Raw genomic sequence first — 16,881 nt, forward strand, 5'->3', positions numbered from 1 at the left:
CCCTGGGGGCACCGGGCACCCCACGGACCCCCCACCGCTGGGGGCACCGGGCACCCCACGGACCCCCCACACCCCCTGGGGGCACCGGGCACCCTAACGGACCCCCCACCGCTGGGGGCACCGGGCACCCCACGGACCCCCCACCCCTGGGGGCACCGGGCAGCCCACAGACACCCCCCACAAACACCCCCTGGGGACATGGGACACCCCACGGACTCACACACACCACACACCCCCGGGGGCACGGGGCACCCCACAGACCCCCCCAGATCCACCGAGGGGACACAGGGCATCCCACAGACACCCCCCAAGCACCCCCTGGGGGCATAGGGTACACCACGGACCCCCCAAACACCAACTGGGGGCACGGAGCACCCCACAGACCCCCCAGGGGACATGGGATACCCCACAGAGTCCCCCAAGCACCCCCTGGGGGCATAGGGTACACCACAGACGCCCCCAAACACCCTCTGGGGGCACAAGGTACCCCATGAACCCCCCCAAACACCCCTCAAGGGCACGGGGCACCCCACAGACCCCCCCCCAAGCATCCCTTGGGGGCACCCCCCAGACCCCTCCCAGGTGGACCCCGTGGCCACTTCTCATGGGGTACAGGGTGCTGCACAGCCAGCCCACCCCCCTCCCGCCAAGGACCCTGTGTGGGCATGGGGCACCCCAGAGACCCCACCCAAGGGGACACCCACGCCAGGAACTCCCCTGGAAAGGACCCAAGGGGCTCCAGGGGTGGGGGGCTGAGCCCGCCAGCCAAGGGCTGTCCCACTTCTCCCGGTGCCAAGGAGCCGGGAAGGACAAGGCAGCCTTTCTCCGCGCTGGCAGCAGCGATGGCGCGATATAAAACGCCGGCTGGGGGGAGGCCAGGCACACCGGGGGACCAGCCGGGTGCCCCAAGCCCCCCCACTTTGGCTCCAGCACCCCTCCAGCCGCTTGGGGCCAAACACCCATCGGGGCTGGGCCAAGGCTGCCAAAGTCCGCTGGGATGGGCAAATAGAAGGGGATAAAAGGTGCTGCTGGCGTGGGGTGACGGTGAATGATTAACCCGCTGGGCAGCATCGTGGCACTGCCGTGTGTGTCCCCCCCCCCATCCTGGGACTCCCTCCGGGAAAGAGCGGGGGGGGGGGGGGTCTGGACATCTCCGCGAACACCCAGCCCCATCACCCCCCTCCCCGTGCCCAGAGGCAGCAGCTGCCAGCAACACTTTTATAGAAGTTAACTGAAAACTGCAGTTACAGAAAAAAAAATAAATATTACAAATCTTTAACTTTTCTGCATTAAAAGGGAGGGAAAAGGCTGGAAGGGGGGGGTGGGGGGTCCTCCCCTACCCCCATCCCTGCTGGTTCTTGCATAATGAGTGGGCTGGGGGCATGTTGAGGTGAAATCTTGGTGATTTTGGGGATGCTCTTGTGGCCCCTCCGCAGCCCCCTGCCAGCGGCTCAAACAGCTCTTGCCCACAGCAAAGAAATGCCTGAAAACTTCCCCGCTTCCAACTCGACAGAATAAAAAAAAAAAAAAAAAAAACACAACAAAACCCAATAACAATAAAGGCTTCTCCTTGAAAAACCAGTGACTTTTCAAGGATGTGCCAAGCAGCCAAACTGGAGCTGGCTCTCTTGAACAGGAGCTCGAAAAAACAAAGTAAAAATTTAAACCGGTAGTTGCCCCGCTGGCGATGTGAGAGATTGAAGGGGTAAAAATACCAGGAATCTTCGGGATTTGCATCCAGCACCTGCCCGGGGACAGGCCGGCACAAGCAGCAGCCTGGGCGGTGGCAGCAGCATCACTGTTGGGGCTCGTTTACTCAACCCCCTTTGCTGGGAGGACTGGAAACCAGTGGGCAGAGACTGGCAGCCCTGCCGCAGTGGGGTTTTGCTCTGGGTTCATTCTCATGGTGATAAATCCTGAAAGCCCACTGATGCGGGACCATGCCGGCATGCCAGAACGTTTCCGAGCATCCTTTAAAAACAACAATAAAAATGAACCCAAGAAACCATGCACCCAATTAAATGTTTTTAAAAATAATTACAAAAAAAAAAAAAAATACTTAGGGAAAGACAAATTGCCCTTGCAGGAGACTGAACAGCAGCGGCCGGGGGAGGGGGACACCACCGGGACCCCCTTCTCCCCCTGTCACCAGCACACCGGTTACAGGAAGAAGAGCTTGTCGCAGAGCTGGGTGCTGGGCTCGTGGTGCAGGATGTGTCCCGAGAGGAAGGCCAGCTTGTGTGCGTACTTGCAGGGTGCTGGGACCCGGATGGTGCCCGGCCAGTTCCAGTACAAGTGACAGAGCTTGAAAGTTAACCTGGGGACAGCGAGAGGAGCGGGTGTCAGCGCTCCCTGGCACCCTGGGCCTTGCAGGATGGTGGCTTCGGGGACGGATCCTGCTCCCTAAGGCAGCGCTGTGCTCCGGCAGCAGGAGCTGCAAAGGCTGTAAGGCCAAAGCTGCTTGCACAGGGTTGTTTTCTTCCCGATTGCACGAGCTAAAGGTCAGGCTCTGCCTGGGCACCGATAGCGGCTGATTGCACGAGTTACCCGGGTGCTGAGCCCTGTTCGAACCTGCAACAGCTCTCCCGCAAGGCCACCCAGGCCAGCACCCGGTGACACATTTTCCTTTATCACCTTTGCAATTAAATCTTGCCCAGGGAGGAGGTAAGACAGGTGCAACCCGCCTCCTCTCCCCCATCCCCCAACCGAGCCCTCCCAGTACGAAGAGCAGGCTCAGCCCCATGCCTGCACGGGTACCTGCTGCCCTCCCTGCAGACTTATGCAAAAAAAAAAAAAAAACAAAAACAAAAAACCCACAGATTTGGGTCTGGGGTCTGGCCCCCACACTGCAGGATGCTGTGGGGAGCTGCTCTTACCTCTGCAGGTGCTCGAAGCTGAGGTTGGCCGTGTTCAACACGCAGATGTAACGCGTGGGGATGCTGCAGCCTTGGCGAGAGTGATGGGCCACCAAAAAGAAATCCTGCCTGAGAGGGAGGGAAGGACAAAGGGGGCGTTTGCCTGCCGGTATTTTGGCACACCACGGGTTTTTGGCACACCAGGTTTGGGCTTTTTGTTGGTTCTTGGGTTTTGTTTTTTTTTTTTTTGGCACACTAGGTTTGGGGTTGTTTTTTTTTTGGCACACCAGGTTTAGGAGGAGGGGGTTGGCACCCCACGTTTGGGGTTTTTTTTTGGCACACCAGGTTTGGGCTTGGGCTTTTTTTTGAACGCCAGGTTTGGGGTTGGATATTTTTTTGGCACACCAGGTGCTTTTTGGGGCACCCCACGCAGCTTTCCCGAACGACTGCCACTCACCAGTCCAAGCTGGTGACTGTGTGGTCAATGACGGTCCCTGGAGGAGGGGACACGAACTGCTCCTCCTCCACGGTGTAAAAGTTGGTGCTGATTTGCTTCTGCACCACCACGACCACCATGCTGGGCTGGTAATTCTCAAAGGTCTTGAAGCACTTCTGCATCTGCGGGATCTCGTACTTGAGCACGGTGTCGAGCTGGCTGTCGGACACGCCGTCCCTGTATATGACAATCTTCTTGGGCAAGCAGTGGTTCATCTGGGGAAGGAGAAATTGGAAAAGCTCACTGTTTTCCCCCCCTGCACGAGGCACAGGGCTGGCTGGCAGGGGAAGATGCATGTCCCGGCAAGAAGCCGGGCACTAGGTGCCCACCAGATCTCCAGGGCTCACAGTTTGGTGATTTTGCAGCCTGTGAGTTCAACCCATCACCCCTGAGCTTTGCAGAAAGCCCCCGACTATATTCAGCCCCAGCAAATGCATTTCACCCCAGTCTCAGAAGTGCTGGCAGGGCACAGAGCAGCAATGTTTGCACTAATCCGTTCGGTGACCAGCAAACTTCCCATTTTTCACGGATGTTTCTCCAGCACCCACTGATGGGAAAATCCCAAGAGCAAGCCCCAGCCCCCACCCTGTCACACACTGCTTTTCTCATGCTGGGGACATGGGACAAGGGGACAGGGCTCAGCAGTTTGATGCCGATACAAGCAGAAGTGTAACATGGCACTTCCCCCAGTGCAAACTAATTTTCCAGGCAGGTTTGCACGTTCCCAAGATAAGGGCGAGCCTCCCCAGGCACGCGTGGCTGCGGGCGCCACATCCAGTCCAAAGGCTGCCGAGGTGTTTGCTTGCTCGCACGCACTTGGGCTGAGAGTTTTTGGGTGTTTTCCTCTTGCTTCGAGGGGATATTAAACCATGGCAGGGTGGTTTGGTTTTTTTTTTTTTTTTTTTGATAACACTGGGCTGAGGGGTCTGGCCTCACCTCGTGAAACTGCTGGAGGGCACTGGCCAGGCAGAGCTGCAGGCTGTCGGCGATCTCTTGATGCGGCATCTGGAAGACCACCCTGGAGTACCACCTGGTGAGGATGCTGGGGACAGAGCGGGGATGAGCGTCAGGAATGCCCCTCACCAGCCAAAGTCCACCCAGCCGTTGCGTAACCGAAACCGAGCCCGGCTGGGCGCTCGCGGCACCTTTCCCAGCAATACGGCGTCGAGGGCGCACCAAAGGCCACCGCTGCCTGGGCCGGCGGCCAGCGACACCCCCCATAAACACACCGGCAGGGACCTTGCTGAGCACAGCAGCTGGGGAAGGCATCAACCCCCTCCTTTCCCAGCAAAGGGGAGGCAGCAGCGATGCCGGCGTGAGACCCCCAACCCCGCACCCCCAGGGTGCCACGTACTGGTTCATGCTGGCCACGAAGCCGATGACGGAGCGCATCCCTTTGCTGCGGCTGTGGTAGATGTCCATGCCGATCACCATCAGCTGTTTCTTGGGGAAGGGAGGAAGGGGAAGGGAGGTGGGAGTTAGGGATAAGCCAGACACCTCCAGGCTGCCCTGCCTGGATCCCTCAAGCTGCGAGGGACGTCACACAGGCAAAACGGAGACGCCAACCCCGATTCTGCAGGTGGTTCATCCGCACCCCCGGAGGGAAGCTCATGACCACAACAGTTTACATCCCAGAGCTTGCAAACTCATCGCACACATGTGCCAAGTGGTTTCGCCCGCCTTACCAGGGGGATGTCGACCCCCCAGAGCTCTCCTCCCAGCTTGCAGTTCATCTGCAGCAGAACTTTCTGGACCACGGTCCTCAACTTGCCCGGCTGGCCTGAAAGGGACTGCACATTGATGACCTGCAAAGGGAAAAAAAAAAAAAAAAAAAAACGGGAAAAGTGAGGCTGGAGATGCCCACAGCTTCCCTGCACTGGTGGTCCCCCCTTCTGCCAAGCCCCTCACCCACCTGGGAGGGCACCGGGGACTGCACGCAGCACAGCTTCTTGATGGCCCTGTACAAATCCTCCCGGCTGCTGGAGATTATGCACAGGAGCAGCTGCACCTTGTCCTGCAGGGAAGCACAGCAGGGGAGGGTGATGCATGGGGAGCAGAGAAGACCCCCAGCCCTCCCTAGAAGACACATTAACCTCATGCTAAGCTGCACTATCCCCCCACCCCACCCCTGAGCCCGTCTCCTCACCTCGCTACTCAAAACGCTTTGGATAGTCTTGGCATAGGTCTCGATGCGGTCATCCTTCAGCTCCACCACGGTGGGACGGCTGACACGCATGCCGATGGGGCCGCAGATGCTCTCCATGGTGGCCACCAAAGTCTTTGCCACGTCCTGCAAGCGCTTAGGGTAAACCAGCAGCCAGTAATTCATGGCAATCTAGGAGAGAGGACAGTCCTCGCCTCAGAGCTGCGGCTGCCAAGCCATGCAGCTCCCAGCCCTGCAGCACAGCGGGAAAGGTGGGAGAGGGAAAAAGGCCCAAGAGGAACCTAAAGGGCACACAGCATCCAATTCTGGCAGTCCAAAAGCCTTCAGCCACGCCAGGAGGAGGTGGGAAAGCAGACACTGTGGCTACGTACCTCTAACATCCTTTGGAAAAACAGGCTGAAGCATAAAGCCAACATAAATAAGGGAAAAATTTTAGCTTGAACAAGCTCAGATGGGAGTGGGGCAGATGGGATGCCAGCACTAAGAAAACCCATCCCAGTTTTCAAACAAGGGGATGTTGTCGCAACAGCCGAGCCGCAGGCCCACCGCTGAGATGGAGGCTTCTCTCGTGACTTCCTTGTTCCACGTCAGGTCCTTGACGGGGATGAAGGAGCTGTGCCGCAGGTTGATCCTCTCCGCAGGCAGGATTCGGCCTTGGGTCTGAACAGAGCAGAAATCCATGGCAGTTCCGATGCCACTGCGGTGTGGCTGTTGCTTGCGTTCCTGGCACGCCACAGCCCCTACCCTGTGGATGTCTGGGTCCAGGCTGAGCCCCCAGCGCATCAGCTCCTGCGAGGCCTCTGGGTTGTCCTTGATCCTGCGCAGGAGGCTGGCGAGACACGTGTAGTGCTGCTTGGGGCTCTGCAGCATCTCCTTCATCAAGTCCTGCAGCGGGCGGGTACAAGAGGAGGTGGGCTGGGGAACTCCTGGGTGTGATGGGGGACTCTGAGCTCCTCCCAGCAGTGGCTGGCCAAGGCCCAGCTCTCCAAACCAGGCAACACCGGCTCGAGTGAGTAGGGACCCTCAGACGCAAACACGCTCTGACCTTCACCATTCGACTGTCCCTCCTCATCTCGCGGACCCCGGTCATGAAGGTGAGCTCTGGCACGAGCAGCACCAGGTCCAGCTGACGCTGCAGGGAGGGGGGACAGGCACCATCAGCACCCCAAGGGGGCTGCAAGCTCCTGCCCTCCTAGCGATGGGCAGGGCAGGGCAGGGGCTGGAAGAGCCAAGAAAAAACCATGGGACTCAATGTCCCCTCCCCAGCTCACTGTGCCTGGCTCACCTTCCCATCCGACGTCTGTTTTTCCCTGGGCCTGTGGACAAGCAGCGGCTGGTCCAGCTCCCTGATGGTGATCCCATAAGCTTTGCTGGAAAAACAGCAGGGAGGTGGCATCAGGTGAGGTGTTCCTGCTCAGGCACCTCAGGTCAGAGCCAGGCATCAAGCCCTTCCCCACAGAGAGACGCTCATCCCAAGGGATGCTCCACCAGTCCCTACCTGTAGTAGTCCACAAAGGTGATCTCCTCACCACTGAACAGGGTGAAACTGTCCCTTGGGGTCTTGTTCCAGTCGATGTCGTTGATGCGGTAGGTGCGGTTGTTGTAGCGGGTGATGACCACGCTGCCCACCAGCTGCTTGAAGCACTCCTCCTGAAAGCTGTTGAGACTTTGCCTGTAGATGGTATGCCTGCGGCAGGGAGAGAGGGAGGAGAAGAGGCTCACGGCAATGCTCTCTGTGTGTGCTACCCCAAAAATAAAACACCTTTTGCCAAACAGCACCAGTGGCCTGCAGCTTGGCCAGCGCCACTGGCACAGCCCTCGCCAAGAGCCAGCCCTGGGCACGTGGCTGCTGGAAAACCACCCTCATGCCTAAAGCCCCGCGGGGCTCCCCTGGGTTTTCTCCCTTCTCTTACATGACGTTCAGGATGGAATCACTGTGGATAACTTTGTGGATGGTATCGACCAAGAGGAAGAGGCCGCCGTCCTTCTTCCGGATGCTGACAGAGTATCCCGGCCAAATCTGCAGCCTGTGCCCCAAGGGGAAGATGCCCAACGGCACCTGGGTTAAAACTGGAGCTGCCCACATGGCGCTGCCGGAGGAGCCAGCAGCTGCCTCCCTCGCCAAGGAGGGCTCGAAACCCATGGGGATTTATTTCCCAGCTGGCTGCCAGCTCTCAGCTAATAACCCCTGAACTGCACTGCAGAAAACAGGCACTCTGAGGTCAGGCTAACTAGAGCTGGCTGAGAGAGCTGATCTGGCAAAGACTTCTGAATTTCCAGCCTCACACCACTGCCAAGGGGAGAGGAACAACCCCACCTCACGCCCACGTGCCTGGGCGGCAGCAGGAAAAAACTGTGACCAGCGCCCACCTGTAACGCTGTAACACGGTGGCCTGGTCAGGTTCAAAGAAATTTCTCCCAATGGGCTTCATATCCAAGATTCTCATCACCCTAGGGAAGGAAAAGCAGGACTCGCTCAGGCTCGGTGGGGAGGAGGAGGAGGGTCTCTTCCTTGGAGGTCGGCGGAGGCCTGGGGTGGGTCTCGGCCGTCCCTCACCTTCGGAAAACCACATTGTAAAAGGGGACGCAGAGATCCGAGCTGGGCTCGAGGACCTTGGTTATCTGGATGGTGATGGTGATCTCCTCACTGTCGCTCCTCCTCTGAGCCTTCAGGCTGACAGGCTGCAGGGTGAGGCGGTGCATCAGCCGGGGCAGGAGAGATGCTCTCCCACCCAGCATGTGGGCCAGAGGCCCCGGGTGGGCATCCCTGTGCCCCCCAGTTGGGTAGAACAACCTTACCCTGGCACAGATCGCATAGCCCCTTACCTGGGGGAGCAGTTTGGGCAGGTAGAGGATGGAGCCATCAAACGCAGTCACATCCCCTGTCACCGCCTGGTGCTCCTTCAGCATGGCGAAGCGTGTGCTCCTGCACTCCACCTCTGGGCTGCCGGAGACAGGGATGCATCACCTCCATCACCGGCTGCTGCTGGCAAGTCTTTTAACCCTCCTCCACCCTCAGCAAGACCCCACTCCGGACTCAAAAAAACCCACGGGGAGGAAAAGCCAGAGCTCATTTACTTTGCTGCCCTGCAGGTGCTCAGCCCGCAGGCACCGTGGCTGCGCCGGCCGCTCCATCTAGCGGCTACCATGACAGAGAGAGGGAGGGAGAGACACAGACAGCTCTACCCAGGGCACCCACCCTTCTGCGAGGGGCTGGGGGAAACCTGACCCCCCAGGCCCCCACCAATACCTGAAGGTAACGTGGTACTGGTAGACAGCTTCGTTCTGGCAGTAGATTTTAACTGAGTTCAGCCCCACGGCTATGGCAGTTCCCTTCACCGTCGGCTTCAGCTCCGGTGCCCTAGGAGAAATGGGGCTGAGGCAGGGGGGTCAGCTGCAACCCCCACCAGCACCCGGACCCCAGAACGGGGGGCTGAGGCTCGCAAGCCCTTCACTTACGGTGTGCCGGCAGACGAGGGGGTCTGTGGGGCAGACGCAGGCAGCAGGGTGGGCGGATGTCCCGGTGGGTGCAGGGTGGGCGCAGCAGTGGTACCGGGCTTTCCACGGAACGGCACAGTGGGGTGTCTCATGGGGGGGCCAGGCAGCGTGTTCCCTCTGCCTTTGAACAGCATCCTGCATCCCCGGTGGGAGGTAAGGTGGGGGGGGGTGGGGGCAGAGGTGAGCCCTGGCACGCTGAGGGCATACCAGCGGCATCCTGGCTGCAAACCTCCGGTGATGGCCCTCCCCACCACCCCCTCGGTGCACCCCCCCTCCACACCCCCCACACAGCTGAGACTTAGACACGCAAAACACCAAGTTTTGGTGGTGAGGGACCAAGCTGGCCAGGGCACTGAGGAGCGGAGCAGGAGGTGGTGCAAGCAGTGGCTCGGTGAAGCCAGTGGTGTCACCTGCAGCAGTGTCACCCCCCTGCCCGCTGACACCGGGGCTGGCAATTAGCCACAGGGAGGACTCATGGCCAAGGCGGGCACAGGAACAGGGGTACAGGGGGGACTCACCGCCCGCGCGTGGGGCCTGCTGCCCCCCAGGCATCCTCGACCACCGGGCTGTGCCGTGCCAGCGCCTCTGCCGTGCCAGCGCTGCAGCGGCCTGCGGGAAGGAGAGGGCACGGTGGGCAGCAGCAGGGGGGCCGGCTGGGCAGCCCCTACCCCCAGCACAACCACCTACCGACGGGCCAGTCCGCCGGCTCCAAGGGGGGGGGACAAGGCCCCTCACCGAGGCCTAGGCCACACAGCAGGGCTGACAGCGGCGCCAGGGAAGGCTGGGGCTGGGGCGGGCCGGGTGGGGGCAGGCGCTGAGCAAGGGCCCACAGCCCCCCCAGCCGGCCCGGGGCAGCGGGAGAGGCAGCGGGGGCGGGACCGGGACCGGGCCCGGGCCCGGGCCGCCGTGGCTCCATGTAGGCCCCGTCGAGGCCGCGGCCTACCAGCTGCGAGCACGCCGCCGCCGCCGCACTGCGCAGGCGCGGCCACACCCACCCACCGCGCTCCGCTCTTATTGGGCAGCGCGATGGCCACGCCCCTCGCCGCCCAGCCCCGTACTGGGGGGCGGGGCTCAGCACCGCGGACAGCGCCCGCCGCGGGGCGGCGCCGGGGGCAGCTGCGGGGGCGGCGGGGGGCAGATGGGGGGGTGTAAGGTGGGAGGGGGGGGGGCAAGGCGGGATATGGGGGTTAATATGGGATACAGGGGGCAGGCAGGATATGGGGGTGAGGTGGGATGGGGGGCAGGGTGGGATATGGGGGTTAATATGGGATACGGGGGGTGAGGCAGGATATGGGGGGTAAGGTGGGATGGGGGGCAAAGTGGGATATGGGGGGTTAATATGGGATACGGGGGCAGGATATGGGGGTAAGGTGGGATGGGGGCAGGGTGGGATATGGGGGGTTAATATGGGATACAGGGGCAGGATATGGGGGGTTAATATGGGATACAGGGGGTAGGCAGGATATGGGGGTGAGGCGGGATGTGGGGGGGCAGGGCGGGATAAGGGGGCTAAGGTGGGATGCAGGGGGTAAAGTTGGAAATGGGGGGGGGCTAAGATGGGATGGGGATAAGGTGGGATACAGGGGACAAGATGGGATAAGTGGGTCTAAGATGGGATACAGGGGGGTAACACGGGATATGGGGGGGGGGGGCAAGATGGGTTATTGGCTGGGAAGCAGCTCCCCTGCCTGTGGGGGGGTCTGAGGGGGGGGTCTGGTTCCATGATGGCAGACAGTTGGGCAATGCAGTCATCCCCCGCAAAAGACACACAGCCTCCCGCCACCACAGCAGGGACAGGGTGGTGGCCACTCACTGCCCACCCCAACCCCCCCCCCAAGGAGTCCTGGTGGTCCCTGCAGCCATGCCCAGGGCCAATGATGGTCCCTGGGGGGTGGTCCCACCCACCTTGCCCCCTCCACGCTGCTTCCTTAGCCCAGAGCAGGGCAATGCCCCTCCACCCGCCCCCCCCCCCCCCCCCGCCAGCCCCTGGGATGCTCAGCCCCCTGGCACAGCCCAGGAAAGAGTGGGGGGCTCAGCCCAGTGGGCCCCAGCGCTGTGCAAGGTGCCCCCCTGGCTCTCCCCAGGGAGCGGTGGGAGATTAAGTGTCTAAGGACACGGTGCCACATGCCAGCACCGAGTTTGCCACACCAGGCTGGTGGCACCGCAGAGGGGACAGAGCAGCCTCACATGGCGGATGGGGACACACACACACACAAAAAAAAAGATGTTTTTATTGTGCATTTCTCCCTGCGGGCGCGCGTCCTGCTCACCCCAGCGTGTGCGCGGCTGCCAGGGAGCCGAGGGGACACTGTGGCCAGGGGACACTGTGGCCGTGCACGCCCAGAACTCTGGGATGCAGGTAGCCACGGGCCCTGCCTGTCTTGCACCAGGGGGGAGGGTGCAGTGGGGCTGGGGGTCAGAGAAGGAGCCCCCAGCCCCGGTGCTGCCCCACTGCACGGCGGGGTGGGCAGTAGGAGCTGGCCCTGCACCCACGCCTGCAGAAGCCACCGCTGCGCATCCCTAAGGCTGAGGGGGCTGAGGGCAGAGCCGGGGGGGGGGGGGCTGTGGGCTCCCCGGGGGCTGTGGGCATGGGGCTGGGCCCCCCCACTGGCCCCCCCTCCACCGGCTACCGGTGCCGGTGCTCCAGCAGAGCCTCGAAGTCTGGGGAGCACACCAGCTTCTGCTTCACGTGGCCCAGAACGATCATCTCGCCGGTCCGGTTGTCCCCAATGCCGACGGACACCAGCTCCTTTTCCAGAGGGGAGAAACACCCGTGAGCAGCCCACTCCCACGGAAAACCCTTTAAATCCGGGGGCAAAAGGGCTGGGGGTCCCTGCCTGCTGCAGGGGGGGTGGGGCTAAGCCTGAAGGAGATGTCCCCAGGGTGTGGGTAGCAGGGGGGCACAAGGGCAGGATCCTTCCCCACCGCTGTCAGAGGGATGGGCTGCCCGAGAACCAGCTCGCCACCCCACCAGCGACCCCCAAGGGGCTATTTTGGGGTGCAGCCCCCCCAGATTAGGTCCCCAGTGCTCCCCCTCCTCCCAGCCCCATACCTGTAGGAAGGAGCAGGGGGTCCCCATGGTCACATCCAGCGTCACCTTGCCCAGCACCAGCTGCACCTTCCCCGACTTGCGGATGAGCAGTTTCCCCACCTGCCCCTCGGGGAGGTCGGCCAGGGTGCAGGTGTTCTCCGCCTGCTTCGCCTCCTGCGAGGGACACCGCGGGATGAGGGGGGGGGCACAGGCATCACCACGCAGCCCCCTGACCCCCGACTTCCCCTCCCCCCAGCCTTTACCTGGGTTTTCTCCTGCTTCACCACGACCACTTGGCCTTCTTCGTTTTGCAGCTCCGTCTTGATGGGTTTGGTGTCCTGGGTGGGGGGCTGGCCGGGCAGCGTGTCGGGCAGCTGGAGGAAAAGCAGCTCCTCCTCGGCCGACAGGCTCAGCTGCTGCAGCAGCTCGGCCACCGAGACGTCCCGGGGGAAACCGGGGGGGCCCTTGCTCTGCGTTGGCGTGGGTAGGGGGTCCTCATCGCACGGCTCTTCTTTCACTGGCACCACAGCGGGGAGAGGCGGCGGGTGGGCGCGAGAAGGAGGGCAGCTCCCCCCACCCACCCTCCCAACCTTTGTGCTGCCCCCCACACCCCAGCCCACCTTTCACCGCCGGGGGGTCCAGCTCCATCTTCTCATCCTTGGGGCCGGGCAGCCAGGGCTGGGGGTCCTCCTGCTCCGCCGCCTCCTCCTTGAAGAGCCAGCCCGAGTGGGCCAGCGGCAGCTGCACCGGCTTGTTACGGATGTCGTTCTTCAGCCCCGGATCGTCGAGGAACTGCGGGGGTGGGAGAGGGGACCACTCAGCACCGGTGGCACCGAAGCTGCCACCGCCACCCCCTCCCCGGCTTCACTTGCATCGTCCTTCTGCAGCATCCGCAGGATCTGCTTCGTCTCCTCGTCCGTCTCCCTCTTCTCCTTCTTGATGTTGATGATGTGGGAAGGGCCGAAGTCCGACATGTCCACCGTCTTGTCCCAGGAGCCGGCTAGGGGAGGGGGGGAGCAGCCCTGGGGTGAGCCCCCAGCCAGGTGGGACAGCCCCGAGACCCCACCGTGGGATGGGGGCAGCTCCCGTTACCTTTCTTCTTCATCATTTCAGCGGGGCCCTGCTCGAAGATGGAGTGGGACTGGATAACCTCGGGCCGGCCCCGGCCCCGGCTGTGCCCATCGCGCTGCCGCTCCCGCTCCTTCTTCTCCTTCTTGACGGAGACATCCTCCCTGGGCCTGAGGAGGGGGGGGGGTGGGGTGGGGATGAAGGGGGTCCATCACCCCCCAGCACTGGGTTCTCAGCCGGTGGGACGTTTCGCCCAGCGGTGTGGGCAAAAACCGCCTCCGCGCCCCAGGGAAACGCTTACGAGGCCACTTACTCTTCCTTGATCTTCCTGCTAATGATGTTGGGGGTGAAGGTTTTCTGCGAGCGAGAGCAGAGGGACAAGTCACTGCACGAGCCCGGATAAGCAACAGAAACCCAACCGGCCGCGGCGCTGGAGGCGGCGGCTGCGGACCTGCCTGCGCCCCGCACGGACCAGCACCCCATTCCCCACCCCCTGCACCCCAAAACCCCCCAAGCTGCCACCTCTGCCCCCCCCCCCCCCCCCCCCCCACGCCCGCCTGTGTTCTGGGGGTCTCCAAACACCCGCTCCCCAAGCAGTGGGGCAGGATGGAGGGTCACCCCGGTAGGGTTGGTGTCATCCCCGTCCCCCCCTCCCCAAGGAACTCACCTTCTTGACGCCTCCCAGGGTGAGGTCGCGGGAGCGGATGGAGGGCAGGCGCCCGGGGGTGAGGGGGGGGGCGGGGGGGCGCCTGCCGAGCAGCCCCCGAGCCCCGGGGAGCCCCGGCCGCAGGCTGCCTGGGGAGCCACTGTCACCAGAGCCCCCCTCCGCCATCCTCGGCCTGGCCCTGCGGGGGGGACGGTCGGGGGCACCCAGTGAGCAGCCTCCCCATGGGGCTCAGCCCCCCCCCGAACCCACCCCCCCACCCCCCCGGGTGCTCACCCCCCCCCCACCCCCAGACCCCACTCACACCCCTCCCCAGGGTTCTTACCCCCCCCCACCCCCAGACCCCACTCACACCCCTCCCCAGGGTTCTTACCCCCCCCCACCCCCAGACCCCACTCACACCCCTCCCCAGGGTTCTTACCCCCCCCCACCCCCAGAACCCACTCACACCCCCTCCCCATGGGGCTCAGCCCCCCCCCCGAACCCACCCCCCCGGGTGCTCAGCTCCCCTGCACCCCCAGACCCCACTCACACCCCTCCCCAGGGTTCTCACCCCCCCCCACCCCCAGAACCCACTCACACCCCCTCCCCATAGGGCTCAGCCCCCCCAGACCCCACTCACACCCCTCCCCAGGGTTCTCACCCCCCCCACACCCCCAGAACCCACTCACACCCCCTCCCCTGGGTGCTCACCCTCCCTACACCCCCTCCCCATAGGGCTCAGCCCAGCCACCCCAGACCCCACTCGCACCCCCTCCCCATGGGGCTCAGCCCCCCCAGACCCCACTCACACCCCCTCCCCATATTGCTTCAGCCCCTCCAGACCCCACTTGCACCCCCTCCCCCTGGTGCTCAGCTCCCGTGCACCCCCAAGACCCTACTCACACCCACTCCCCAGGATTCTCACCCCCCACGCCCCCCAGAACCCACTCACACCCCCTCCCCTGGGTGCTCACCCTCCCTACACCCCCTCCCCATGGGGCTCAGCCCCCCTGCACCCCCAGACCCCACTCACACCCCTCCCCAGGATTCTCACCCCCCACACACCCCCAGAACCCACTCACACCCCCTCCCCATAGGGCTCAGCCCCCCAAGACCCCACTCACACCCCCTCCCCATGGGGCTCAGCCCCCCCAGACCCCACTCACACCCCCTCCCCATAAGGCTCAGCCCCCCCAGACCCCACTCACACCCCTCCCCAGGGTTCTCACCCCCCCACCCCCCCAGAACCCACTCGCATCCCCTCCCCATGGGGCTCACACCCCCCTGTCACCCCAGGCCCCCCTGCCTCCCCTCCGCAGGGCGCTCACCCCTCCTTCAACCCCTCCGCAGGGTGCTCACCCCTCCCGTACCCCCAGACCCCGCTCGCACCCCTTCCCCAGGGTGCTCACCCCCCCCCCGCCCCCGCACCCCACGCCACGCCGCCCCTCACCCTGCCCCGGTCCCCACGGGCTCGCCGCCGCACTGCGCATGCGTGCCGTGCGGCCCGGCCTTCCCCTAGAGACGCCGCAGCCGCCATCTTTGTTGAGGGTGCGCTGCGCCCGCCGGTGAGCCGCCCTCTTTGTGCCCGGCGCTGCCCCGCCCCTTGTGGGAGGCGGCGCCATCTTTGTTACGGGCAGCGCCCGGATCCGGGGGCTGGGCATGTGCCTGGCGCTGCCCCGCCCCTTGTGGGAGGCGGCGCCATCTTTGTTACGGGCAGCGCCCGGATCCGGGGGCTGGGCATGTGCCTGGCGCTGCCCCGCCCCTTGTGGGAGGCGGCGCCATCTTTGTTACGGGCAGCGCCCGGATCCGGGGGCTGGGCACAGTGGGCGGTGAAGGGGACACACACCGGGGAGCAGCGGGGGATCACCCCTTCAGCTGAGCCCCCCCCTCCCCGGCTCCTTGGGGTGCAGCCACCCCTCCAGGGTCCCCTGCAGCGCGGGGGGACACCCGGCCAGGCTGCAGCCCCAGCGGGGAGCATGCATGTGCACCCCACATGCCTGGGGGGTCCTGGGGGGCAATGAGTATTGTTGTGGTACTTACCCCCCACCCCAAAAAAAAAAAAAAAAAAAAAAAAAAAGCCTTGATCCCCCCCAAACAAGTGTGTCCCCCACATCACCAGCTGCAAACCCTCCCCAGGCTTTGCACCCAGGTTTCCCACGGGGGTCCCGCGTGGGTACCAGCATCCCACTGCAACCAGCGCATCCCAGCTTGCAGACAGGGGAGGGGGTGTCCCGGTTGTGCCGGGGGCAGGAAACTGCCCCCGGCACAACCGGGACACCCCCTCCCCAGGTCTAAAATGGGGTGCTCAGGCAAGGAGGTGCCCACCACCCCACCCACGAGCCGTACCCACAGCCACCCACTGCCTCCATCACCTGACGCCGAACACAACCCGCCACCCGATTGGCAGAGCGAAGAGGTGTTTTATTCCCCCTCCCCACCACCACCTCCTTCTCCAAGCGGCTTAGATATCAATTTTTCTTTTTTTTTTTTTTTTTTTTTTTCCCCCTCATTTTTTTTTTCCCTCCTCTGGAGGGTGTTTGCTATTTCCGAGCTGGCTGGGAGGATCCCAGTCACAGCAGCCGCAGGCAGCAGCGCGGCATCGCTGGGTACCACCGCACTCCCACCGGCATCCTCTGCCCTTCCCGCTCAACTCAGCCCCACCGGGGCTGCCTGCCCTGCCTTGCCTTGCCATCCCCTGCCCTGCCACCCCACCGGCATCCCACCGCCCCCCGGCAGCCCCCCGGCACGGCCAGGTAAGGGCCTCAGCAGCAAGCTGCTCCAAGCCTGCAACCTCCCCATGGCATCTGCTGAGCCCTGGCGGGGGTTGCTTGGGGGACATGGGGTGCATGAGGACATGGGGACATGCTGGGGGGGCATCACCAGCCAGCTGCAAAGCTCCTGGTGTAGGACAAGGCAGGGTGAGAGCTGCTGCGCCACTGCCGGGTATGGGAGTGGGGCAGCGGGCTGGCACGCTGTCCCCAAAGCAGTGACCTTCTGCTCAGCCCAAGGGTGGTGGTGGTGGGGTGACCCCCCAGCTGGTGGGGTGGCGGGTGTCCGGTGGCTGCCTGGCACTGGGGGAAGCTGGGGGTGCTGGCTGTGGGGGCAAGCGACTGCCCTGCTGCG

At 63.5% G+C, this 16,881-nt stretch overlaps 2 protein-coding genes across 5 annotated transcripts; both read right to left on the bottom strand.

The window, feature by feature from the left end:
* Positions 1-142: 142 nt before the first annotated feature.
* On the bottom strand, positions 143-10,160 carry PIWIL2 (piwi like RNA-mediated gene silencing 2). Of its 3 annotated transcripts, XM_080370313.1 has the most exons (21): positions 9,701-10,159; positions 9,532-9,622; positions 8,975-9,148; positions 8,766-8,891; positions 8,342-8,459; positions 8,073-8,197; positions 7,886-7,966; positions 7,429-7,542; positions 7,014-7,202; positions 6,801-6,885; positions 6,561-6,647; positions 6,260-6,400; positions 6,062-6,175; positions 5,498-5,686; positions 5,264-5,365; positions 5,037-5,156; positions 4,706-4,794; positions 4,288-4,393; positions 3,313-3,566; positions 2,877-2,984; positions 143-2,317 (listed from the first exon to the last, which is right to left on the bottom strand). In XM_080370313.1, the coding sequence occupies exons 1-21, from the start codon at positions 9,927-9,929 to the stop codon at positions 2,161-2,163; spliced, it is 2,799 nt and encodes a 932-aa protein (XP_080226439.1). In that variant the 5' UTR covers positions 9,930-10,159; the 3' UTR covers positions 143-2,160. The 3 variants fall into 3 exon arrangements, with proteins under 3 accessions (XP_080226439.1, XP_080226438.1, XP_080226437.1); XM_080370312.1 differs by having other exon boundaries at positions 8,073-8,459; positions 8,766-8,876; positions 9,701-10,160; XM_080370311.1 differs by having other exon boundaries at positions 8,073-8,459; positions 9,701-10,160.
* A 1,067-nt stretch (positions 10,161-11,227) lies between these two features.
* On the bottom strand, positions 11,228-15,342 carry POLR3D (RNA polymerase III subunit D). Of its 2 annotated transcripts, none has more exons than XM_080370308.1 (9): positions 15,209-15,342; positions 13,780-13,957; positions 13,426-13,469; positions 13,137-13,282; positions 12,917-13,044; positions 12,665-12,836; positions 12,308-12,561; positions 12,066-12,218; positions 11,228-11,762 (listed from the first exon to the last, which is right to left on the bottom strand). In XM_080370308.1, exons 2-9 carry the CDS (start codon positions 13,942-13,944, stop codon positions 11,640-11,642), a joined length of 1,185 nt encoding a protein of 394 aa, XP_080226434.1. In that variant the 5' UTR covers positions 13,945-13,957; positions 15,209-15,342; the 3' UTR covers positions 11,228-11,639. The 2 variants fall into 2 exon arrangements, with proteins under 2 accessions (XP_080226434.1, XP_080226435.1); XM_080370309.1 differs by lacking the exon at positions 15,209-15,342 and adding an exon at positions 15,087-15,107.
* Positions 15,343-16,881: the final 1,539 nt, after the last annotated feature.

This window comes from Falco punctatus (assembly GCF_963210335.1).
Source record: "Falco punctatus genome assembly, chromosome: 20".
NCBI classification, from domain to species: Eukaryota; Metazoa; Chordata; class Aves; order Falconiformes; family Falconidae; genus Falco; species Falco punctatus.